Raw genomic sequence first — 26,978 nt, forward strand, 5'->3', positions numbered from 1 at the left:
CCATCCATCTCCCCAGTGCTGGCTGAGGGCTGAGTGTATGCATGTGGCCAGGGGCAAAGGGAAAATCTGTGCCTTTTCTTCGATAGTGTGGAAAGGCCCTTGGAGCCAGTCTGGTGGGACGAATTCCAGCTGGTGAAGGTGGGAGGGAAGGGCAAGGAGCAGTGGATGAATAAAGGACCATGGTTTTGTTGGCCTTGGAGTTCTCTGTTCTCTAGGGCAGAGCTGCCTGTGCAAGCCTGTCATAGCCACATTGCTGAGCTGTCTTGCTTTATAATGTTTATATTTATTTCCCTTTTTCTTCAAGTACTTTTTTGGAATACTTTGATGTCCACCTCTTTCCATTGCTCTTCTTCCCTCTGGTATCCCATTCTAATAAAATCATAACTGTGCCAATCACAAAAGATCCCGAACAGAAGAATTAATGCTTTTACAGGAGGTTCCTTTTAAATCTTTTTTAAAGGCAGCTCTTTTCTTTAAAATGAAAGATGAAGCATTTTCTTTTATCCTTAAACTTTACTGTCACGTTTTATTAAGTCAAAATGATAGTTACAGTCAGAGGAAAGCAGGATATGAATTCCTGGTACAACCATTTTTAAAGTGTGCTTTGTTTTAAAGCGCTGAAGATTGATTGAAGGTATTTTTCTTTTAGACGTGGAGCTTTACTCAAAGGGGGCCTGATCTGAGTTACCCTCTGTAAATCAGGATTAGTTCCTGTGAAATCAATGGAGTTACAATGATACAATACAGGGCGAGTTGGAAAAGACTCATGTCCTGAGAACGAATAAGGGAGGGACTGTGGGTGATCCCCTGAATGCTGTGCTTGTGGCGGGTGGTGAAACCGCAGCAGAATTATGTGCTGGCCCTATTGAGCTGCCATGAAATGGCCTGGGTGAGAAATGGGCATGCGGCAGTGGGCTTGTGCTCGCATGGGTGCTGCGGTTGCAAATCTCAGCTCTGGGGATGCATTGCGTGTGAAGACCTCCTGCTTTACCCAGAAGGAGCAGCTCATTGCCCATCCCCTGCCATCGCTGCTACAGTCAGGGAGGCCCATGAGCTGAGAGAGCCTGATTTAAGAGACAAGAGCATGGTGCCAGAAGTGGTGCTCTACAAAATACCTGTCTCTGGGGCATATTTCACTGGGTCGAATGGAGCCTGGATTTGTTGGCCTTTTTTTGACTGAGGGCCAGAGGGATTTGCTGTGCAGAGTACAAGAAGGAAGAGAGATGCCCCTTCACTGGGCCTTGGGATTATGCAGGGGCATAGAGGACAGGCTTTTGTGAGGGAGACGGCAGATAAACTTGGACAGATAAGCTTATTGGACATTTTTATCCTTTTTTTTTAATTTAACATGTCTGCATTGGGGGGCAAAACAGCTAAGGTGGTAGAGGTACATCAAGGTGAACAAATAAAGAATTGAAGTATGTACTGTCTGAGATTTGAGTTTAACCAGGGATTTGAGCTCTTGTCTCTCATCTGCACTGAAACCTTGACAGCTGATTTCTTGAGCTCTAAGCCATTTTGAGCAGAAAGTCTTACAAGAACAGCTTTTTTAATAATGTTTAACTGTATCTACACAGCTTAATGCTAGGGCAAGTTCCAGCAGTGCAAACCACCACTAGTCTGGGCTGTGCTTAAGATATGTATTGGTTTTAGCAGTCTGGATGAGGACTGGTCCTAAGCACTGGTCATACTCCTGCCCTCACAGTGAAAATCTGAAGCTTGGGCAGAATTGGAGGCTTTAGTTTGGCCATCTCCAGTAGAATTGAAACATTTACACTTCATAACTAGCTGCTGGACTCTCCCAGGCAGTTACTAGTTAGGTCTAGGCATGCAATTGCCGTGCTCTTGCACATGGCACTGCTTCATATTTGGAGTATGGGGTTTTTAGGCATAAAGTTGTAGCAGCTGAGAATAGCAATTACTGAGTTGGCATCTCTCTTAAAATATTGAGAAAAAAATGAGGAAGGCATTCTGGGAAGGGGCAGAATCAAGGAATAACCTTTTGCAATGCTATCCACTGTTTGAATATTGTTCAGCTGGTGCTCTATGGCTTGCCCTTGGTCAAGTTGGCATTTACCCATTGACTCTGAGTCCAGTAGGCACCAGTTCAGGGCTGCATGACACTGATTTTGTTCAGCTTCCCAGTACATGAGAGCTCCACACATCTGATGGGTGCAATTAGATGTAGAAGATAGGAGACACAGAGAAGGGTATAAGTTTTTTTAATGTTTCTTTTTCATCTTTGCTTGGTCGTATATTACTTTCCACTTCACATGAAGTTTGAAACCATTATTGTCATGCACACTTTGGATTCTCGTATGACAATAAGGAAAAAGAAGATGGAACTTTACTCCAAATACAGGTTACAGGTTTCTAAGGAACACTGAAGCCTCTTGGACTGTGGTAAAATCTTCCAGGGAAAGTGGCAGAAATCCAGCTACTTGGCACATTTAACAACTAGTCCAGACAAAACACTAGTAAATGTACTCTGCTTTTGGCACAGAATATGCTATGGGATGTTACGAAGCTTTCCTGTATGCAACTTTTTATAATTTCATGACCCTGATGAGTGTGAAACTTGAGTTTACTTATGTGCTGATTGTAGACCACATAGGGCCTTAGAGGAGCATGGGACCCTACTGTTTGTCTTTGAGTTAAGAATTTTTTCACCCAGCTGAAGATCACTGTTTGGATGAAAATGACCATAGTGGCTCACACTAAAAGTCTGGATTAACAAGGAATGGCTGCACTGGGAGGACTAGAGCATGCATAAGGTGGGATTTCCATGACAGTCTCTTCCAGTTTCCAGCAAAGATATCTGACAGTGAAGAAGTCCTTTTGCTTCTTGTGCATTTCCCACAACAGCCATCTCCTCTCTAAGGAAAGCGTGGCTTTGTCTCTTCTGGAGCTTTGAGTGGATGCGAGAGCTACACAAAATGCATCTCCCTGGGGCTCGCATCTCTGCTTGTGTTTCACTTTTAGATCTGTACTGAAAAAATGATCATTTAAGCCAGTGGCTGAAAATATACTCCAATGCTTCATCATCAATAATTTTCATTAGAGCGTGGCTCGCACAACATCTCCATCATCTGAGATGCCACAGTGCTCAGTTACGCCCTGCAGTATGCTTTGGCTTAATGACGAAACAGTTTGCTGGCCTTAGCTTTGAATGATTTCACATCTCTTACTTCTGCCAGTCCCATTTTTTAATTTAACATGATATTTGCTGTGTTTTAAAAAAAACACCCTTCATGGTGTAGAACCTCCTTTGGAGAGCTGGAAGGAGATTTTATATATCCCTACATAAAATCTGCATGTATACAGGGCTGGAAAAATGTGAAATGTTGCAATCTCTCACTCACACTGGCTGGGAAACCAAGTCCCTAAAACTACCCCAAATACTGAATGCCAACGCTATTTTCAGTCAGTGGTATGTAGCTGCTGCTGAAGACACACATAATGGATGCGCTGGCAACTCATCTTTATGCCAGTGTTTTAAAATCACGGAGAAATACAGATAAGAATAAAACACAGGATCCATCTTTCAAACCAGCTGTCTCCCATTGCTGCTGTAAGCATTCCGTTATTGTCTCTGTGACACCCAAAGACCTTTATAAACTACTTCCAGCTTCTTGATGTCACATTATTGCCCCCTGTTTTGGTCCGTGCCAGGAGCCTGTTGTTGTGTATCAGTACCCCATGGTACCAGCCACTAGCCTAGCCTCTTCAGCTCACTGATGGTATTTTGGAGACTCCAAACAAAAATATAGAGGTATCAGGCACTGCAGGTGTTGACTGTTACACTACCTTCATGTATCACTACACATGCAGGAATTGAAAATCTTGTTATGTGTGAATTTAATCAGAACCAGCTTTATCACTAGGTAAGATTTAAAGGTAGGAGACTCCATTTGTTTGAAAACATGTGTTTGTAATAATTGAACAAAGTTATATAGGAAAATACAATATGCACATTATTAAGATTAAATTTGGCAATGCAGATTTTCCTAAGGTGCAGCAGCACCTTGGGGAGCCTGTGGCATGGGCTAATTAATCCTGCATCTCCTGCCTCAGGCCTGATAGGCCCAGGGAAGTTTTTAGAGCTATATCTTTTCTGCTGCTGCTGTTAAAAATGCTCATATAGAAAAGGCATTTCCCCTTTCCTAGCCTGAGAGTGGGTGCTCCTCCCATTTAGCTGTGCCTCAGCTCTTGTGACTGAGAGCTATAGCATCCCATGATAAGGCAGGCAATTGACTCACTTCTCACCATTCTCCCCATTAAACTGTTTTAATTTTTAGGTTACCTTAATTAGCACTTTCCTGGCAACACCTTTAAATTGGCTTTTCTTGTTTTAAAACATTTAAAACAGCAGTGGTAAAATAGATGAATTCCTATTAGAATAGTATTAATAGCACGTGTGTTTTCATGATGACTGATGTTGGCCATTCCTTAGCAATCTCTTGAACGTAGCATGGCATTTAAACATGGACATGTCATGAACCAAGGAGTGAGGTGTCCACACTGGGGGACACTTTTACACCTGGAATATTTGAAAATTCAAGTTGTCAGCACTGGCCATTGCACACCAGCTGCTGTGTAAGGACATGTGCCCCAAAGGTGCACAGAGATACATGTTTAGGGAGCTGTGCATTTCCCTTCTCTTTGAAGTTAAAAGCCCAAATACAGTTGTAAATTAGGTCATTATTTTTAGATGCTGTTTGTGGATTATTATCTTGTGTACTTAGTACAAGTGGGGTTGGGATGAAAGGGGAACCTCCACCTTTCTCTACCCATGTTACATGCTCTGGATAAGCATTCATCTTTCTGAAAGTGGAATTATTTGTATTTCAGGTATCCTCCCTGGGCCTACCTTGGAAGCTAGATCTGCAGTCGCCCTTCAGTCATGGTTGTTTCAAGATTAAAGGCCATTTCCCTGTCATTGCCAAGCCTTTTTCTTCTTGCTTTTCATCTCTCAGCATCACAGAATGTACCTGAATACTCTGAAGCTGAATATCAGCAATGTGTCAGGAAAGAACACCCCACAATTTCTTTTGAAGGTAAGTAGCTTCTATTGCTGTTTTAAGTTCCAGTAGGATGATCCATTTTGAAGTCCTTCCTGGTGCTATGGATGATGGTTTAGTCTGTGCTGTTTTCCTTATACCTGTGATCTACAGGCCAGTGCAAGTAGCCTAATGAATTGTATTCACTTTGATGCTTTACAGTGTTTTAACTCTGAGGCTTCACTTAATTCAGACAGTTTTGCAACAACTGGTCTAAGAATCTCAATTTTCAATTCTGCTACAAACTCCCTGTAATCTTGTGCCACACTGAAAATGTATTCCAGTTTCCTTTTCTCTAACAGGATTCAGTAATCTGAAATTCAGTAAGCTTATGTACATCACCTGGCTAGCTGGATCCAGACACTCAATGAGTGAAAAGTGATAGAGAATTTATTCATACTTGAATGCAAGAAAAGTGAATTGTTTTAAAATGGCAGGGAGTGGCATTCTCTTGTCCTTATCCCAGTTGGATTTTCCATGAGTGTACTTATACTCCTAAACTCATGTCTATCCAATCTGTCCACTTACCCACTAGACAGTTAGATCATTATCTTGGTATTACTATTATTTCTGAGTTCACTTCAGACTAGTGTGTTAAGATCAGCATCATCAGCAGCTGCTGAATGTCCTTGCTAAGAATGTTTCCTTCTAAATGTTGAAATATTGATTTTGGTTCCGATTTAAGGCTTTGCAATGCATCTCCAGTTACATTCTTTGCTAAAGGCAATTAAGTACCTTGCAATGTGTCTCTAGTTAGGTTCTTTGCTAAAGGCAATTTAGTTGTGGGTTTGTGACCTTTGAGATAGGGTTTCCAGGAAGAAAATAGTCAAAGGCTTCCTTGCTGACCTTTTAGTGTTCTTCTAGAGAGCTTTACTCTTTGCAGTGGAGGAAACTCTTGTCTCTTAATTTGGAAAGTGTAAGAGTTTTTTTGTCTGTTTTCCATTATCTGTGCTTTAAAGGTTTAAGTGGATTAAAGTAAATTAGCAAAATCTTTAAGCCTACATGATATGGCACTGGCTCTAACCTTGCTCCACTGAAATGGGTAAATAAAACTTGATTTTAATTGCTAAATAAGTCTAACCATCTGTTTAACTGGGGAGGGATGAAAGGAGAAACCCTTGAAGTTAAAAATGTGGTGGAATTCAGTTGGATATTTAAATAGATTGTACAATAATAATGATGTTATAGGTACAGAAAAGAGAAAAAATCTGAGCTCTTTCTATTAACCAGGAGCACCAAACTTGGAGTGTACAGAGGATGTGTTGGCGAGATCCAGCACTGAGATAAATCATTCTGCAGGGAATATTAGAGCTCTGATTCCTGATGTTGAGGAATTGGTGGGCATTTTTTGGCACTCCATATGATTGCTCTCTGCAGAAGTAATGACTACATAAAAACGCTCATAATTTGCCAGTTTGCTTTGTTTTAATCAGGCATGAATTTTTCAGACAAAAAATAATCTCTCCTCCCCTTTCCCTGCTTTTATTCCCTTCCTCTCTTTAATGGTAGAGGGCAAAACCTGGTGAGTTAATTAGAACTTGACAATTATAGAAAAGAAATAAAGATTGAAATTGCCCAGATTATCATTTGGGTCTCTTAAACCCAAGCTAGATTCAGAGTTACTGGTTTTTTCTCAGCACCTGTTTCTTCATGATTCTTCATGATACAGTTTAATCCTGTATTTTCTGTTGCAAAGCTCAGCTGGAAAATACACAGGAATAAAATTAAAGGCATCTTCTTTCCACTGCACATAGTATTTAAGTTCTATGGAAGAGGTCTTACACCTCAAAACCACATTCAGTTCATAATATAATTTACCTTAAAGCTATACCTTGTTCTGATGCCATCACAAGCAGATTTTGGCTGCAAGGGAAGACACGCAGGGAAATCTACTTCTTATGTGCTGTTCCAAAATCCTCGGAGGATGTCTCCACTTAAGTGTGGCTCGCAGGCTTTCTGTGGGTCTCCAATTGCATTGTCCCATGAATCACAGCCTGATATGCAGTGGGAACGCTGAGCCAATGATTGAAAGAGTGACCCTAACAGTAGCTCTGCTGATGCTTCTGCTGCTAGGGGAGAGGATTATATTACACCTGCAATTTTCAGTGGATGAGCGGTAATAGTAAGAAAGGTCCCAGGCCATTCAGTCATACAGGATGCATTAATTACTGCCAGAAGGAACATGTTAACAAAACAGTTTATATTACAAAAGAGTTGAATAGCATCTTTTTCACGATCTTGCTAGCCTGGCTTCCCATTGCAAGACAAATGGGATGCCATTATACGTTTCATGTTCTCCAGTCTTCAGTTCCCACTTTGCTTATGCTCATGTTCAGTCTTTCTTTTCCTCCAGATTATGATATTCTTAGCATCCAGTTGGCTGGATAATATCCTTGTCATGGAAGATTCCAAGTAAAACTACTTTCTGTCTACCCTTTAACTTATTTCCAGAGAAATTATGTATTTTCTATATCTAATCTCTTGCTTATTGTGTCTCATCCACACTAGTCAACCATCTTTTTGAACTGTTATCCCTTGTATTGCATAGGAGGGGTAAAAAAAAGAGGCTACAGTACATGACGTATTTATTTAAGCAGAAAGTAGTCTATGTATGCAAAATGCTTTTACTTTAGCTGTGTTTGGACCTGAAGAAATGCCTGTTTCTTTATAGAGCCCATTCCCCAAGCCACCTGCCATTACTTGTGACCTAGGAAAGATGGTCTAGACAAGCTTAGGGACATAAATTCTTAAGTCCTTAATATGCTTATTTGACATGCTTAAGATAAAGTTTACACTGCCAGGAGAGATGTGGACTGGGAATGGATTGTGAGCTGAATGATTTATCCTAGCAGACTACACAGAGATTCTGAGGGACAGGTTAGGAATTTGTGCTGTGAGCACTGTTGTGTGTGTTTGCACAGTTCCAAACACACACAATGGTGCCCCAGTGTTGCTGCGTTGCTTCAGCCAAGACTTGCAGAACTAAGCCAACCCCTGGCTTAGGGCTAGAAGATCACAGACACCAATATGGAGGATGACCAAATAGCGTTTTATTAAACAACAGCAGACATTTTATACCTTTCGGCCACACGGAAGTACCTGTGCTGACCCAATCAGAGGGCAGGTTAACAATTTTTACCTTTTATGGTATTGCCGAGCCTCGCCCCACAATTCCCCTCTCCATGCTATGGGGCTTGTGAGAGTATCTAGGGAGGGGCTCTCTCTTTCCGTACATCGCGATATCTTCCGGCCGCCAGACCTTAACTACCTACACCCCAGTTTCCCCGGGGCTTAGAAATGATGGTCATTGTACAGTTCACCAACAATTATAACATACCCAGTTTGGGCTTTTCATAATTAGATTGTTCTATTCTGTGCTTATAGAAAATCCAGTTAAAGTTTGATTTCCCTTGTTAGATCAACAAGAAAATGATCTTTTACTTCCCAGGAGGTTGTTTCTGTTGTCTTATTACCTATTTGGCTGTGAGTGGGTAGTTACATTAAGGATCTCTCATTGTCTCTCATTGACAAGCAATCATCAGATCTGCTTGTCTGATTTTCAGTAAGTTGAGAAATTTGTGAAACAAGAAAAGTATAACCTTTTTTATTCATACGTGCATGTACACGTGTATCCAAGTCCCATTTCTCTAAACAGTATGTCATCCTGGCACAGCTACACTGTGGACCATTCTGGTAAGCCAAACACCAGAGAAGTTGTTTCTAGTTCCTGTCAGTCATGCTCTTCTTTCTTGTCTTTTCCATATGTATCTTATAACCAATAGATTAGTCCCTACATTTCTGCATTTGCAGCTGGGCTATGCCCTTGCCATATACTGTCTTTGTTCTTAGCAGTATGCTTCATTGTCATACAGATGTTTCTTGGACGTAAAGCATCTTTGCTATTCATTAAAGATATTTGGAGGTCCTTTGTAACATGCCTCTTGGGAAAGCCAGAACCATCTTCTGCCATGGCAATACTATGTAAGATTTGTTATTTTGAGAGCCAGAGCCATCACTGACATGCATATATGTTTGTAGCGGGTGCAGAGTGCTTGGTTTCAGCTTGTTTACCAAGGAAGTGCTTTAAAATTTGCAAACTCATCTGTGTTATATCATTTGGATGTCTTCATTCCTAAAAACACCTCAGCTGATCCCATGCTGAAGCACTGGGGAGAGGTGGACGTGGTTAAATAGCTTATATCCCACATCTTCTCAGGACTGCAAGTCTCAGTTTTGCGGACTGCATCATTATGGCTGGTGTGAGTTCTCAGTGTGTAGCATTTGAACCATTGTCTAATCCTCGATCTCTCCTGGATGCAGACAATCATCTGCTCTGTCTGTTGCCTGAGGTTTTCAAAATGAATTAGTTTAAGAGTGTTTAAATCTGGGATTTTTCTTCAGACTGTCTGTAATTATTACCTCCTACCAGATCAATGTGATTCAGGTTGCTTGAATGTAGCTTGCTATATATTTTCTCCTTATTTTCTTTCTTTATATAACATTTTATTGAAATGTGGCCACCTTCAAACACTGAAATCTGTGGGGAGCAGTTAAGTGTTTGCTTATTGTATTGAAAGCAAAAGCTGTTTTAACTTTGTGGGCTGAAGGATAATAGGGTATGATTTATTTCTTTTGAAGGTTCTTGATATTTTACCAAACACCCCCACTATTGTTGAATCGGTCACTAATACATTATTCGCTTTACTGTATATTGAAAAAAAAAAAAGCACATTAACATCCATCAACTCCAAAAAGCCAGCTAGGAAAGCCTCTTAGGAAATTCTGATAAAGATTTACACTTTTCTTGAGGAAGTGAGATTTTGACAATCCAAATCAAATTTGTAGTTAACAAAGGATGAAGACTGTGGGGTGAAGTATGAGAGGCCTACCTGGCTATGCATCAAAGGGAAGGCAAAATATGTTATGGGAGAATCGTCTTCTAGCTCATAGCCTTGTTGCCCTTGAATCTTCAAACAGGGATTCCAAATGTTAACTGATGATGGATTGTTGACTGGAAACTGGTGGCATCCTGTGGGTGCTACAGAATATTTGCCCTTCTGTACATTTCAGTATAGACTTTGTTTCCATTAAGCAAGCCTTGTGGCAATTTTCTTTCTAATCTTGAGAAATGGAACTGTGGCAAATGAAACTGTTATTTCCTTCTTTAGAGTTGATTTAGAACTTGTTTGAAAATTATGGCTGGTAAAACCATAAATATACAGTAGTTAGGGAAGTAATTTGCTCTCAGGCAAAACTTCTGAAAATTACACCCAACAGTTCTCAATATATTTTTCATTCCATAGTAATAACAATAATGCTGCTAGTTCTTTGACACTTCCCCATTGATGGTGTCCAAAGCACTTCACAAATAATTGCAATGAGATTTGATTGAAAAATGTTACTCAGCGAGCTGTTCCTTGGGGCCTTAAGAAGAAAAGGGGTTTTGGAAGAGTGCCCTTCATTCACAAAATGCTTTAGAGAGAGTGAATCATGACAAGCAGGAGAGAGAAAAGGAAGACTTTATGGTGAAGCTTCAGGAAACAAAGTGGTTGAATAACTCTTACATATGGAAGTGAAGGAAGACAAAACTTTAAAGAGGTATGATAGGTCAGGGGAAGGAACAGCCTCTGACCATGAGTGGTGGTGATGATGAGAGGAAGGGCATCCTCAGCAGCAGAACTGAGTTAGGTGGACTCACAGTGTGGAAGAACAGATACTGAGAAGGTCACCAGCATAGTATGCCCGGATCAAGGCCATGGAAAACTCTTGTCAGCAGCAGAGTAGCTTGTTTATATTTTCCAGGGGTACCACTGGTGTAGCTGGGGCTAACAGCAGCAGCTAACAGCATCATGTGCATGTCTTTTCTTTGGAACAGTGGCTGGATCTAGGACACAGAAGTGGGTTGCCTCTTTTCAGATACCAGGCGCACCTCAGACAAAGGAAACAGGTTGGAAAGCAAAGCGCTTTTCTTTTTTTTATGTGGTTCAGTGCAAAGAAAGACATGCCTTACAGAGACCTCATTCTCGGTTTTAAAGTTTACTTAGCATAGTTCCCAACTGAGTTAAGTTTGTGAGCCAGTGGTATGGCAGACCTCATTTATTTAGCATATCTGCTTCTGATGACTGTTAATATATCACATTTTCCTAAAACCTTCCATTCAAGGATGTCATTATGCTTTAATAAAGTTCACTTTAGTACTAGCAATCTCATAAGAAATATTCTTGTTTAATCATGCAGGGTTCACCCTGAAAAGCCATGAACAGTCTCAGCTCAGTCAAGCACTTAATATGTACTTGCCTGGAAGTCAGTGGGATTGTGTACTTGAAACTAAGCGTATGCTTACATGCTGAGCTAGGCCACAGTCAAAGTGCATAGCAGTGAAACATCATCTGTAAATGGAAAACCTAGCATGTAGTTTTATTTCTAGAGTGTTCTGCTACCATAGGTCCAACAGGCCAAGTTGTTCCTCTAACATGGCAGAATCAAGTGGTTAAGGAATAAAACATGTTCCTTGGATTACAATAGTATTATCTGGATTAAAGTCTGTGATCTGCAATACACAGGAGACTGGGTTAGATATTTTAGTGATCATTTCTGGCTTTGTGAAATGCAGATAAAATCCTGAAGATCTTGTGCTTTGGTTTAAAAAGCTCTGACTTCATAGATCATCCATCCTTTCCTTTTTATAATGTTGGGTGATCCTTAGGATGTATTTTAATGGAATTGCTTGAGCTGCAAAATTCAGATTTGTATTTTATACATGGGAATTGCTCTGTTTTACAGCACATTAATAAAAGAGGTGGAGGTCATTGGTGAAATGTGGTCTCTGATAATCCTTTACTATTATTAGCCAGCTTCCAATTTAAAACCACTGATCTTTATGAGAACAGGTTAATTTCAAAAGTCTTTTAGGATTTTATAGCCTCTGCTCCAATTCATTGGTGCAACTGGCTCATGGTGGGACCTTTGTCCACAGAAGACAGGAGTAAGCCTGGCTAGCTAAAAAGTGCAAACTGTATGTTTGAATTGGCATCTCCAGTTCAGTCTCTGGCAAGCTACCAAAGAGGGTCAACTTCTGTTTCAGATGTTCATCAAAATCAGACAAATCTGCTTCTGTGGTACCTGCAGGTGAAATGCAAGGAGAGTTTAGCCATACTTTCTCCACCCTCTCCTGCGTTCTCACTCATGAAAACAGTTGTCCTGAATCTTGCACCATTTCTTCTGGCAGAAGTGGCTGATGTAGACATGTAACTGTAAGCATAGTGAAAAAAATTTGCCTTCAGATGTGGGGGAGGCAGATTGAATGGTGGTTGAATGATGACAAAGGAGTGTTTTTTCCATCAGACTGCAGTGGCTGCAGGAGCCAAGATGCAACTTGCTTTCCTGTCTGAAAAGAGGGATTATACTTATCAGAATGCCATAGAAAGCTGCAAGTGATGCATGAGCACTCACTTTATCTTTCTCAGTGAGGGAGATTGTGTGACAGCTGCAGGGCTTATTTCAGTGGACAATGGATCGCAATACTTAAACACTCTGCAACACCCTTAAGAAAACAAGAAATCTCTGGATTTGCTAACAATGGGGCTGTGTGTAGCACTGGTTAGCTGGATTTCACAATGTGGTGGTGGGGCACAGTGCTGTGACTGCATGACACCATACAGTGCTGTGTGGGCTAGAAGGCAAGGGCTGTTGAGGAGGGGAGGCAGTGTTAGGGTGGTGTTTGCCCTGGCTGGTAATCAGTTGAAGGAAGCCAAATCCATTCTTTCTATGAAGTTCTGTGCTGTGGAGATACACACTTTTGGTCCTGTCGATCTCAGGCATGGCAAACAGACATGCTTATGACTCATGGACATGCACCTGTACCCCACACTCATGCAGCACTGTGACACCTCCTCTTGCTCTTGATCATCCATTGCTAGTGAGGATCTGCAATGCTGTATGTTGAGTCAGCATCCCTGGAGGTATTAAAAGATGTGCAGATGTGGCACTTACTTAGAGATATGGTTCAGTGGTGGACTCGGCAGTGTTAGGTTTATGGTTGGACTCAATGATCTTAAAGGTCTTTTCCAACCTAAATGATTCTATGATGTTAGCTAGGGTTTGAGGTCTTCTGGGGATATGAGCAAGGAGCCTCTCTCATGTTACATGACTTTTTCCCAAACCTCAACCTGAGGCCTGGGGACTTACATCAGTGGAACTCTCCTGGGTGCCTTGGGGCAGGTCTTGATGGATCTTCTGTCCGCTCTTCACCATGTGCAAATAGGAACCCAAATAAAACAGAGATTGGGCCAAGACTGACCTCTCTGCTGGAGCAGAAATGCTGAAGTACTGTAGAAATCTGAAGAATTTGGAGTATGAATTGCAGTCCTCTGATCTCCTTCCTTGGGGGATTTGGAGCAGGAGCGCAGGACAATTTAGCAGCACACTGTCCTATACTGGAAGTGAGCACTGGTTCATGCTTATTATCTGGTGTTTTCTTTATCTGGGATTGAATCCATTGGTTCTTCCTGATAGATTGGTTTGTTTTGCCAGCTGCTTCGTATTAATAATAAAAAAGTAAATAAGCAAGCAGTCATAATTGTACTTTTTCAAAAATTAGGTTTGGACTAAGTTCTTTTTTATCCATATTGAAACAATTTAGCAATACTTGTTTTGAAGAAATTATTAAAATTTAGGAAACAAAGAGTCAAGATGTTCTGTATGTGTTAGGAACAGTTGGTGCCTTCTGTACGTTGCATGCTTTACAGATAATTAGGCCCTGATGCACCAGCCAGTATCCCTAAACCCATTTAACAATTGGAAGCACTGAGACACTAAATAGTTTCACAATTTGTCCAAGACAGACGACTCCAATATCAGTCCTATTGGGCACTTGGGATCATGCCTGCATCTCCGGATGTAATTTCTTTCTTGTGATGGAAGAATCTTAACAATGTCAGTTTAAAGAGAAGCTGTAGGCAGTGAGGAGAGAGATGCAAAATCATCTAGGTTTGACATAACTTTAAATGATAACATGTCTAGGTTATTATGATTATTGTGATTCCTATGGCTCTGTGGAGGTTTTTTTTCCCTTCAGGTGTTAAAAAGCAGAGCCTTTTCTTCTGTCTACTTCTATTCTTTGGGAACTGAGAGATGGGATACCAAGAGATAGAAAGTCTTATTCTTTCTTCTTCCAGTCATCTCCTATACACATATTCTTGAACAGGTTGGAGAGGGACATTAGCGACTCTTTTGCTTCTTGGATCTCGTTGAAAGGGAATGGCTCAGTGCAGGCAGCTATCACAGTGACTCTCAGGCCACTCATGGGTTAGCTCATTGCTGTTCTCATCTGAGGAGGAGTTTCATAGTTCATCAAGACAGAAAAAATTGATTGAGTTGGCAGGAAATGAGGTAGGAACATGACTGGAAGGTGAAGACGACTAGAAAAGAAAGCAGGAGTGGGAGGGGAGATGAATGTGGGGCCAGAGGGGTAAACTGAATGAAACCGTGATAATGAGACAGCCGGAAGAACATCCGAGTTGGATTTGGGTATTGAGGGGAGAGAGAAGGAAACTGCTGGTTTGGCCCATTTTGTAGAAGACCATGTACTCTATCAACAGCATTTTGTGTCCTCATAACTGAGTGGAGATTGGAGAGAAGCTAGAAATTGCAGCAGTTGGGATAAGGACATATTTAATGTACAATTAAGATTTCAATGAATCAGGTTAAAGAAAGAGAGAATACCAGTAATGAGGTGGAGGTGGTGATGGGAAGACAAGACAGCAGGGTGATATGTATGTGTAGGAGGACTTCTGGGAAAAAGCCAGCTTGAGTTTTCTGGCCTCATGAGTAAAGTTGAGCTCCGAGTGCTGACACATTTTTTTTGCTCAGCTCTGACTGCAGAATAAAACATTTCTCCTTCCCCTGTTAAGTTTTCTGAATTGTGGAGTGGTTTTGTGTTGTGGAGGCTACTTTTGTCATCTCAGCATTGGGTAGGAGTGACAGTTATTTTCCAAAGACTATTGCACTAACCCGTGGCATGACCCATGACAGAAAGCTAAAATGTAAAATGAAGCTGGTATTAGAATATGATTTATTGTCAGTCTAATAAAGACAATGCTGTAATTTGACTTTAACTTCTATGCATTCTTGGAAGTAGCCATATTTGCTGTGTTTGAGATGGTAGGTGGTAGCATGGGTAGTCATTAGCCTTCTGATCTTCAGTTACAGCCTTGTTTGCTTTGTCTCTGATGGGTTCTGATCAGTGGCACACACAGAAAGGAAACTCTGGCCTCAGTCTTAACAGGCAACTGCCTACATTGTGAAAAATACTGTGAATACTGAGGATAACTGAAGCAAAGGACAGTCTGAGATGGTAGGTCTGATTCTGAAATAGGGACATTTCATCACTCTATACTAAGAAGACAGCCTGAGTCCTTACCTTATGTTACAAAGTGTTTTGCATTTGTTGGTCATGGTTGGAATCCAACACTGAGAGTCTTCCAGGCTACTGGTGGTCTGAAAAAGAGCTAAGTAGTTGAGTACTTGCAAACTGGGGTATCTGCCAGTCACTATACATGTTGTGCCCTGTGCCAGAGCTGAAGCAGACCAAAAGAGGAGGAGGTTGTACAGTTACAGAAGTCATGGCTGTCATCTGGGCCTCCCCAGGAATGTTGAAATATTAGGCACAGTAATTAAACATGCCATGAGCTAGTAAGCTGAGTTAAGAGAATTACAAGAGACCATACTGAGGCAGGAAGGGAAGCACTCAATGTGTGGTCAAGCTAACACTGTACAAAAGTGTCTGGATATCTGCAGAACAGATATTTTTTTATTCCCATTGAGTTTGGCAGGCCCCAAGTGCTATATGTGTGTTTCAATTCATTGCACAAACTTTTACTGCTGAATAAGCTTATTTTACAGGGATTTTATGTAATGTATGTGGTTCAGGTTGTCTTTTCTGGAATGAGGTCACTCTGAATCTTCCTTCTTGTTCAGCTTCCCTATCTTCCTCCCTTAAGGTCTTTTAATGATATCTTTGATGCTTTTCTGTGCAATCCTAGGATAGGAGCATAGACAGACAAGAGCATGGTTAGTCTGTATATGTGGGTCTACCCTTATTTTGCACAAAGAAACCTTGGTCCTGTTTAGCTTAGTTTCTTTGGCTCCAGACTAGGAAATCCATGCTGAGAATTATTCCAGAAGAGATATTCTTGAATAACACAGTGGTTAGCCATGCTCCTAGCTATGGCTTTGCAATTTCAAGACATGGGCATTTAACCTCTCTTGCTCCTATGGGATGTGTGCTGGATGCACAAAGCTGTTACAGCCTGATGGAGATGGGAGCTACAAGTGGGCTCAAGTGAGATGAAGCAGTAAATGCTGTCCTTCAGACACAGAAGTCTCAATTCAGTGTTTACATACTTCTTTCCTCCAAAGTACACAGTGTAAGGGTGAGGTGGGGAGCAGCTGGTTTTGAGGAGATGAAGGCTCAAGTATTACCAGGTTTACCACATCTTTAGAAGCTGATCCAAATCCATCAAGCTCAGTGGAAAACAGCCAATGATTTCAAGAGCCTCTGGATCAGGCCCTTCAACCCAGCTCCTGCAGTTTGGCACACCATCCTTTGTGCAGTTGACTAATCCTCGTCCCAGTTCTGTACTCTCAAGAAGCCGGTGCAGAGCAGCGTGCTGGCAGGCTGCAGGGACCACCCTCTGAAGTGGCAGAGGGCCTCTTTCCACCTTGTCTTATGCATGCATAATAGCCTGAACACAGCTGTGTCTGCAGACTTACATTTCCTGCAAAGCTTTGTCTTCTTTGCAGCTGGATACCTGAACCACCTTGACCTGTGGAGGGACTTGGAGAGCTTTAGAGACTCTGAATCAGATGTCTGGCAATGGACGGTGCTGGAAACTATTAAACTTTTGTTCATTGGTCCTCATGTGGAGGAAGTGAGAGCATGGATGTTTAACCCCCTGGAAATGATTAGAGATGTGAAGCACAAAGGAGGCCTTGATGAACATTTTGCCCCTAAGCCATGTATTTCCTAGCTTTCCGGCTCCTGCTGCTGACATGCAAAGCCAGGGCGTTGGTTTTTAATTTTTCGTACTGTTTTTAAACAGATACTTTTGCAAATGTAAACATGCCCCAGCATTGAAGGTTTCCAGCCAAATTAAAGAGTCAGCACTGGAAAAATCAGCCTTCTGAGAAAGGTCAAATAGTGATATTCATTGGGTCCATATGTGTAAACTTCAGCTAGTATGGGATAGACCCAGGGCAGCACTTACCTTGCAGAACTGAGCTAGTTTCAGAATGAAAATATGGAACTGTCTTTAGGGATGCCTATGGTCCGAGCAGTAGATTTGAATGTGTCAAACGAAAAAAGACCCATGTCCTGACTCTTAGTTGCATTTCCATTCCACTTTATCCCTTCCCTCTTAACAGGAAGAAAGAAGGTTGAGAAAGAAAATGTGCCATTTGGCATTGATTCTGACAACTCACATTTAGCCATTCTTATCTGGGACCATGCTGGGTTTAATAATCTCCAACTACATGCCTATAAAAGCTTAACTTTGCTATGAGGATGCATGCCTTGCAGCCTTTAATTTAATAAATAGGAAGGGTTTCTTTATAAGTTGTACCACCTGCAGTAGTAATAGAAATCAAGACACTGCCTGTTATTTCTTGGGCTAGATTGACATTTCAGCTAACATGGAAAGATTCAAGCTACATACTGCCTTTTTTTTTTTTTTTTTTAATTATTTTTACCTGTAGTTTGTCAGAGCTTGCCATTAAAAAGAACTGATGAGTTCTGACTCCTGAAGAACTGACTCCTGAAATGAGGAGTTTTTGCTTAGAGCAGCAGATGAAGAAATATTCTTCCTGCCACTGTACTGTAATAGTGGGTTGGTTAGTTAGTAGGAAAGAGTTGGTAGGAGAGGAAGTAGAATGACAAGAAAAATTATGGCCTAAAAGCAGGATCCTTAAAAGGTATCATCATTATATAGCAATCCCCTATTCCCACCCCCATCAGCCAACAGAAATGCCAGGAGATCTGTAGCACATGTCAGCCAGCTAACCTGCCTGAAAGGTGTTATTGTTGCTGGTTCTGCTGCTTGGCTCAGAAATGTCTCCGCAGCTAAAGAGCTACAGGAAAAGAAGACAGAGCCCCATTAGTTAGGAGAATGCCAGAGGTGAAACTGCAGTGCCTTCCTGGTGCTGGTATATCATTAAGGGTCCCACAGGAGTGTAAGAGGTGGAGATGCTTGAAGGTTAGACGGGATAAGTTATTCCTTAACTCGTACCTTTTCATTGAGGAGCAGAGGAGGTACACGTTTTGTGTGGTTATGCATTGTGACTGGAATGCTGAGAGGAGCTGGAAGCCTCCAGCTCCTGGCGACAGAGTTTTTAGATTGCAAGGATGGAAGTCTTATTGTTGGAAAGGCCCTGGCAGTGTGCAGTTAAGCAGGGCACAGGACCAGGCCTAATGGTGTCCAGCTCCATGATGAGGGGGCTTTCATGTTATGAAATATGGTGGTGGTCAGGGCAAAGGCCGAAGCTCCAGGACAAGGTTCTGCTTTGGAAAAAGAGGTGGGTCAAGTGGAGTGTAGGGACGTTTATATGTGTTTTCTTAAGGTTTTAATAACTGAAGGGCTTGATTACATTTCATCCGTCCCTGGAGGGAGAAGGGACTTGAAATCTCTCAGCAAACATCCCTACGTCAAAGGTTTTAAACCATTGCACAACTGTAATCCTACAAAGCATGCCAGGACGCCAAAGGCCTTCGTGAGATTCCTCATCAGCATTGTCATCTTAGCCCTGTGGAAAGGGGAATTAATGCCTACAACAAAACATTCAAACCTGACTGCCTTCAGTGAGAATTCTTAATTTATCTTTGGGGATATAAAATGACAATGGAGCATGCTTTTTCAGAGCTCTTTTGAACTGGTCTGAACGACATCATTATTGTTATGAGTCATCAAGTCATTGGCCTGTGTATTGGTATCCTGTTGGCATGAGGCCAGAAGATATTACACTTCATGTTGAGTCTCCTGGATCTTTAACATCCAGTCCTTGAATGAGGCACAGGTCACAGAGGGATTAGAGATACAGTGATTTGGTCTCATTTGTGCCTTGATCCCTCAGATATTTGGTATTCTCCATGTATTTAACAGCCAGAGCAGTTAACAGTTGGAATAAATCCTCAAGAGAAGTCCTCACAGTAAAGCTGGATGACTTTCTGAAAATACGTATGAATATCCCCACTTATTTCATGCAGTAAAGGTATAAGGTGAGAGGTTGAAATTCTGTGATCTATAATACAAAGGTCAAAGTTGGTAACTGTATTGAAAGCTGGGATTCTGTGAAGGCAGTAGCATCATGCCTGAGAGTACCTTAAAAATAGTAATTCAGCTTTTTATTTTTAAACAAACAGGTGTATTTTTTTATTTTATCAAGCCTATCTGCCCTAGGTCTCTCAATTGATATTGTGTTGATAGATGTAGCTTCTAGAAGAGCTTTGTCTGCATGAGCGTAGCATAGCTAAATCTATTGCTTTGCATTTAACCTGTGTGATTGCAGTTTGGATAATTGCCTAGATTGTGAAATCCAAGCTCTTTGATAGAGCCAGTCTCAAGTTTGTGCAATCCCTCAGCCATAAAGATAGTGTGATGGCATTCTGTTCCTTCCCTTATCTCCCCCCCCCCCCCCCCCAATCTAAATTAAGGAGGATTTAACCGGGTAAAGTGAAACCTGGAAGAGAACCTAAAACCTGAAGGAGGGAGTAAAGCCTGTCATTGGAGCAGCCAGGTCTTGGATGCAGATCGCTTCTACTCTAACTTGGTTTTCAATCAGTTGATGCTACCTTCTTTTTCTGGAGGGCAGCCGTTTCCCTTTGCTTAGCACAGAAGGCAAGGCTATGGAGGAGTTACGGCAGGCAACCTAGTCTCTTTACACCGCCTAACCCTGGCACTGAAGATAGTTCATCAGTTTTAACAGAAGTAAAACCGAGCTGCTGTTATTTCTAAAACCAATGCTGACGCTCCATCGTGGATGTAAAAATAACTGCTGAGACAGCCCTGCATTTATGTGTGGGTTTTTGCACACTCTGCAGAGAATCAGAATAAATAGAAACCCCTTAAATAGATTATTAATTAGCCTTTCCCTGACAGATAGCACGGTGGGAAATCCATTAGTGGATGTCCGGGTGAACTCACTGCTTCTAGAGCGGCTTTACTGTTTTGTGCTTTCTCATTTTCGTTGCAGAGCTGAAGCCCTGGGTGTCGAATTTCACCTATCCAGGTGTGCATGACTTTTCTCAGCTTGCACTGGATGCCAACAGGAACCAGCTCATTGTGGGAGCAAGGTAAAGATTATATCTTAATTAGCCCAGGGCTGCTGCTCAGGCTCCTTCCCTTCAGGTTCTGGCTTCAGAGGAGAGTGTGTTTCCAGCTTATGTGGCCGGTCTCCTCCTTCAAAAAGAAAGCTGTAATTTATGTAGAGGGATTTGGACTCCTGCTATAATTTCAAAGAAGAGAAAATTACTAGAATTAAGAAAAAAAAAAAATGATGCAAGCAAAATGACTGGTTAATGAAGCCAAATGCTGGCATCTCCCTTCACATCATGAATGTTAGAAGAGTTATAGTAAATGACTCTGCACCATTCCTCTGCCAGCACAGAGTTTGACTTTATGGTTTATTTGCCGTGGCCAGACTTTCCCGCTGTAGCAGGTTTATCTATGCACCTTTGTATACATTGTAGTGGCAATGCAGATGATTACTTTCTTCTCAGAATTCATTCCACAACCTGTTCGCTTCAACTTGCTGATATAGCTAGATCCTCACTGAATGCATTTTTGTGTAACTCTGTTGTTCTGGCCCATTGTATATAATTAGCATATATTTTCCTTTATTTTAAAACATCATTATTTTTGTTTAGGATGCCATAAGAGGAGCGTGGAAACACACAAGATGAGCATAGGCAAGCTCTAACAAATTTAGAACTGCATTTGTAACAGGGAGAAGAACTATGGTTCAGTGAAATAATGTATGTCAGTTGTAGCTGAATCATAAGCCCCAACAGCAAGTACTTTTTATTGCATAATAAACAGATAAGACAATCCAAAAAGAAAAGACTAAGCATGGTCTAATGAATCAGTTTAAGTATAACATTTAAAATCAGATAACACTGTGGTAGCAGTCTCTACTATTAGTGAAAATGAAGGAGGAGAAGACTGCTTTCTTCCCAAGTTATTCTTCATTAGAGGACAGAGAGGTGAAAAGCAGAGCTGGAAGAGCTCAGGAGACAAACAAGAGAAAAGAACAAGAGCGTAGCAGAGAGGGAGGGTTTTGTTTCACGGAGACAACTGAAGTGTGATCGAATATATATTTTCTGTGTGCATTTGTGCAGTAAATAATAACACTTTCCTGTAGCTGTTCAAATTGCCAGGGGCCCTCCTGCTTTTCCTACAGAAGCATTTTGCTTTTCAAGCCGTGGCTTTACCTGAGCTGGAATCTTTAACCGGCAATTATTAATATTTATTACTTCAGAACAGCATTGCTTTGGGGGCGGCTTCTGAACAGTGAACAGTGCCTTCTGCCAGGCATTGCACAAACACAGACACGTCGCTCTGAGGAATTTATGGTTTACATAATTTGGCTGCATGGCAGGTTTCCCCATGCACAGACCCTGCTAACATAGACATGTGTTACCCCTCCTGCTTGGACCCAGCAACATGTCCTGGAGGGCGTCCCTGCCTCCACCAGAGTTGTACGAGTGTGGTTAGAGAACAGGCTACAATATCATTATAAACAGGGGAATGACAGCAAAGTTGAATTCCTGCTGGAAGTACAATATATTGCAGTGTATTGCCTCATGAGGATGCAGTAACAAGTATTTATAGAATTTGCTTGGAAAAGTCAGTTTTCAGGAAGCACTACCCACCTGACTGGGAGACTGAAAGTTTCGGTGGTGCTACACAGCTCTGCTGAGCAATTCTTGATAGAGTTAATGGACAATATAATTTCCCAGGGTGGTGTTTTTTTGGGTTGGATACAGGCTTGGTATAGGGAAAGTGGGGAGTGCTGAGCCCTTTCCCTCTTCACTGTCTCCTTTCCACCCTGTGTGAGGTGACAGGGAGAGGTGCATGAATATGGGGGTGTGAATGGGGTCCTCGGCGCTGCACAGCTCTGGGTGCGCTGAGCTTCTGGAGCCGTGCCAGAGAAATGGGAAGTGAAGCCTTATCTGTTCCCTCCCTCCTTGATAAATCCACACCTTGTTCTGGACTATTTTTAGGGGTGATTTTTTGAGTCATTAGTTGCTCATGCACCATCTGCTTGAATTTGCAAATGAAACAATACCTCAAAGAGATAGGAGCTGTCTCTATCCATCTCTACAGGATGTAATTTATGAAACCTAAATTTAAATGTTAACCATGTTTAAATGTGCTACTGTAGATCATATTAGTAGTAACACCAGCTATTCTGGGGTTATGGAAGGAGGTTGGCTTGGGGTGGAGTTTGTAAGTACTCCCACTTCTCAATTTCCTGGTTAACATCGTTCTCTCAGATGATAGCATTATAAATTATTTCAGACAAGTTCTTTCTGTCTCTATTTAAAAGCAGTATGACCTCACCACAGCATCTCTTTGGCTTAGTTCATCCTGTGTTTCAAAGCTTCACAAAAAATGCTTCCTAGAAGAAAAGAAGATCCTGGGGCTCACGAGTGTTTTCGGTTTCAGGAATTGGACACAGCATGACTGAAACTGTCAGAGGTATTGAGGGCATGCCATGCAGATAGGAGCTGGAATAACACAAGCCTCAGATTTTTAAGCTTTATCCTTATCTGAGAGCCCTCCCCTAACGACTGGTGCTGTCTGAGTGCAAACCAGAGGAGTTTGATAACACCAATGCACCAAACACCTGCCAAGTCAAAATCCCAGAAACAAAAGAATTAGTTTCAAAAGCCCACCATGGTTTCTAAGCAACGTATTTACTTGTCACATCATTTGTAAAATCCAAACGCTTGCAAGTAAGGATATGAATAGTTTAGAACATTGTAAATCTCACACTACACATATTATGAGCCACATTTCATTAAATATAAAAACACACATTTCAAAAATTCATAACCTTCACTTTGACTCATAGTTTGCATGTTTTGTTTGTGTTTTAAATGTAGTGTTAGTATTTTCATGAACTGTTTTTCTTCTGTGAATGAGTGATTGTTTTGATATATTTGCTGCCTTTCTCAGCTTTTGAACGCATGTGATTACTATTTGAGCTGATTTTAATGGGAGGAAAAACAATTTTCTAGACCTCATTATTACTGAGAAAAAACTTGAAAATATGATCACAGCAGTGATTTCACCTCCCCAGTCCCTGGGGAGGGTGGGTTCTGTGGAGGAGCTACATAGTGTAGCTGTGACATCCCACCTCCTTGAGGAGCCTTTCTCCTCAAGACTATCATCTCATTACTGACTGGGCAGAGACAAAAGCCAGTAAACAAGTGATGATATGAAAGACCCTGCTTGGAGTAAAGCCAAAAAGCATGCTTCACAAGAACTCCCTGGCAAGGACAACATAAAGGGTTTAAAGGAGGATGGTTGAGACACCATGTGACAATCCGGCACGACAGCAAGCTGAAGGGAAACAGCTTGGACAACAGGAGGATGATACCCAAATAAATGGCTGCATGGAGAGTGGTTGGGAAGCCTTGAGGGAAATATTTGACTTTTCCCAGAAGGAAGCTGCAGGGGTGTCAGCTCGGGGCAGTAGCGTGCTGCGGATGTGAGAGGCATGGCTATGAGGGTTGGCCATTCACCGCAAGTGGAGGTGTTACTGCAGAATACCAGCCAGAAAGTGTCATGACCAGAAGTCCTCATAGTTCTGCCTGCCAAGAGGGATGTCATCTCCATCAGGAGATGGGAAAGGATCCTCTCTCATAGCTGTCACATGGGGAACTGCAGCTCAGGACCCCTTGTCACAAGAAGTCATTACCAAGAAGAGCCTGGAGGTAGAGGGTAGTGAGCAAAGGCTGCATCAAGGGTCTCAAAACTGGCAAGTAAAATGCATGTCATTCTGGACTGCCAGACTTCTTTGCAATAAATGTAGAGCTACTAGACTGCTGATGATTCAAGTCTGGATGCTTTGATGGGGGTGATTTTTATACTTGATTTAAAACTGAACATGCCTGTTAATGCCAAGTACATAGGTGTAAGAAAGGAGATATATTAGTTTGCAGAGTAGGGAAAGTGCTATATGAACTTTTCAAGGGTTGTTTGAGGGTGAGCACAGCAGCGTGGGTGCAGCCCTTCCTGGCTATTATTGCTCCTGGCTGTATAAGAATTAAACCAACTCTGGATCATGCCAGCTTGGAAGATGAAGACTGAATGGAGTGACTGATGTCCCAAAAGAATTGTTTCAAGTTGCAGCTTGCAGAAATATAGCCCATTGTAAATATACACTAGGACCCTCAACCAGCAGGTTTGGCACCCTAAGTTTATTGAAAGTCTCTGGTGTGTGATAGATTAGTCTGTCAGAGACCAGGTTTCATGCAGATTTCTGGCTGAACATAGGCTCTTTTCTGCCTGGTTGGCAGAAATCTCCAGAGCTCTGCAGTAAAACTCTCAAAACCTGTGTTGCTTGGAAAAGATCACTCTTACCCTTGGGCACCTGCAATCCTGTCCAGATCTGGACTGCCACTGAACCCTGAAGAGAATAAGTCTCTGCAGATTATGTCGCCTGGGCAAAAAGCATTTTGAAAATCAGGAAATTCAGTGGCAGAGGTTGGGTCAGAGTTGATCCACAATTTAGAGTATCAGCATTGGGTATAAACTCTGTCAAGAATGCTTCTTGTTGCCAAATGATCATGGCCCCTCACCGACATTTATCCTCACAGGGCTTCTGTGATGCAGGAAAGCACTAACAATTGCACACTAAAGATGGGAATCCAAGGCCCAGAGGGATTAAGAGCAAGCCTGCCCTGTGAAAAGGCTGTGATGCTGAGATGTGAGTTTATGGTAGATCTGAAAGGTAGCGCAGTGCAGTGCTGCACCTAACTCAGCTATTCCTACAGCAAGACTGCACTTTCTGAAGGTACCAGTCAAAGTTTGCACAACCTCAGAGGTCTCTGCACTTGACTAAGGTGGACATAGCCAAAGCTCTTCTATGGGCTCACAGAAAACCTGTGGCAGACATGAGATTTGGACCCTTTACTGTTGTATTTCCACCTGGTAGTGGAAACAACAAGTGCTCTCAGCCTTGCATCTCCAAAGAACATGTAAGTCTTAAAAATGCTTAGAAAGTCTGTGAGTCCCATACACTGGGACTGTGAGGCTTCAGCATGGCTGAAGAAGTTAGCTATCATGCAGCATGGAGAGACTGACATGCAAAGAAGTTAACATTGGCCACAACCACATGGGCATAGCCAAAGGTTAAATAGTCCACAGGCTTGTCCTGTTATCAGCCAGGAGTGACATGCCATTCACCCCTGACTACAGGATTTGACTCAATACTTTGCTGAGACAAATTGACTGAGCTGAGTTGCTGCCATTTCTGATGGCTTGCATTAGTATCACACTGTCTTATGCCATCTTTACCCCCTACTAAGTCACATTTGGCTGAGAAATTACCTTGCTAGTTGGGGTATTAATGAGGACGTGAGCAACCAAAGAGCATGATAATGTTTTTTTATTATATCCAGATTGTAGGAGGGTAGCTGAAAGCACTGCTGCAGAGAAACCTAGAACAACAAATACCATCCTTTCTCACTGTGATTTTTCCTATCATCAGACAAAAGAATGCTCTAATTAAAGTTGCATCCTTGTATTGAGGTCTGGAGGGGGGCAGATAACATAGTGATGTGAGAAATAAAAGGGAGAATAAGTCTCTGAAATTAACAGAAACTTTCAAAGGATCATTGATGTTTTTCAAAGAAGCTGCCTGACCTGCATGGCAAAGAATATGGTGAAGGTGAGAAACCTGTGATTAGACACTGCAGCTAGTTAAAGCCATAATTGGGGGTGCACAGTTTCTTTACACGGGGAACAAAATCACACAAAAGTGTGATTTAAAGTGCAGGTTTTACCCTCTCTGACTGAGCCTGGGATAGTTCAGAGGGAGATTTTCCTCTCTGATACTCTGCCAGGTGAGGTCAGCTCAGCCTTGTATAAGGGTGGAGGGGTGAAGCCCCACTGGGATGTCTCTGGTTCTTACCTATAAATTTGGCTTTCCTCTGCTGGTCTACAAGGAGTCTGAATTTGCTATAGCCCAAATTTGTGCTGTCCCTGACTTTTACCCCTTGGGGAAGAAGGGACAAGAAAGGACATAAGGACAATTTTTATAATTATAGGATTCTGGGAACTTCAGAGCCTGATCTAAATCTTGTTGAAACTGAATGGTTTTGTTTGGGGTTTTTTTAGCTAAAATTTGTGCATTTTCTTAAGCAAAGAAACTGAATTTTGATTAACTCAGAATAGGTAAATCAAATAAAATGTTATGCTACAGCACTGTCAGGTTGCTGGGCTGGACCAGTGCACAGAAGAAACCGCAGCTGCAGGAGAGCAAAGAGGCAGCCTTGCCCCAGGTGTTGTACATGGAGAAGAGGGTGAAGCGATGGCAGCCTCTGGTCTGTCATCTTTGCTGGCAGAGAAAACAGTTCTTCAAATCACCTGCGAGACAGCACCATCTACCTCTCTGCAAATTACCTCACCGGCGTGGTAGTCTGTGCACATTTGCCCATCATTGGAGGAACCAGGCTTCCATCTGGATCATGGCCAGTGTCTGCTCAGCCAGTGCTGTTTGAAAGGCAATCTTGGTGCAGCACAAGCTGATAGGAAGCATCCTCACACAGCAAATTGCAGGCCTGACTGGAAACATATATTCCAGATAAATGAAAATTGGTGATAACCTATCACAAAAGCAGCCACCCATGAGAGGCTC

The 26,978-nt window shown here is 41.9% G+C and overlaps 1 protein-coding gene across 6 annotated transcripts in view; it reads left to right on the forward strand.

Moving 5' to 3' along the window:
• SEMA5B (semaphorin 5B) overlaps nt 1-26,978 on the forward strand; it is a 277,489-nt gene that overhangs the window by 133,238 nt on the left and 117,273 nt on the right. For all 6 annotated transcript variants that reach the window (XM_030487800.1, XM_030487796.1, XM_030487799.1 and 3 more), the window contains exons 4-5: nt 4,852-5,057; nt 20,304-20,403. In XM_030487800.1, the coding sequence (XP_030343660.1) occupies nt 4,904-5,057; nt 20,304-20,403 (254 nt within the window). In that variant the 5' untranslated portion in view covers nt 4,852-4,903. The remainder of the gene's footprint in view (nt 1-4,851; nt 5,058-20,303; nt 20,404-26,978) is intronic.

The sequence above is a fragment of the Strigops habroptila genome, chromosome 5, assembly GCF_004027225.2.
Source record: "Strigops habroptila isolate Jane chromosome 5, bStrHab1.2.pri, whole genome shotgun sequence".
NCBI lineage: Eukaryota > Metazoa > Chordata > Aves > Psittaciformes > Psittacidae > Strigops > Strigops habroptila.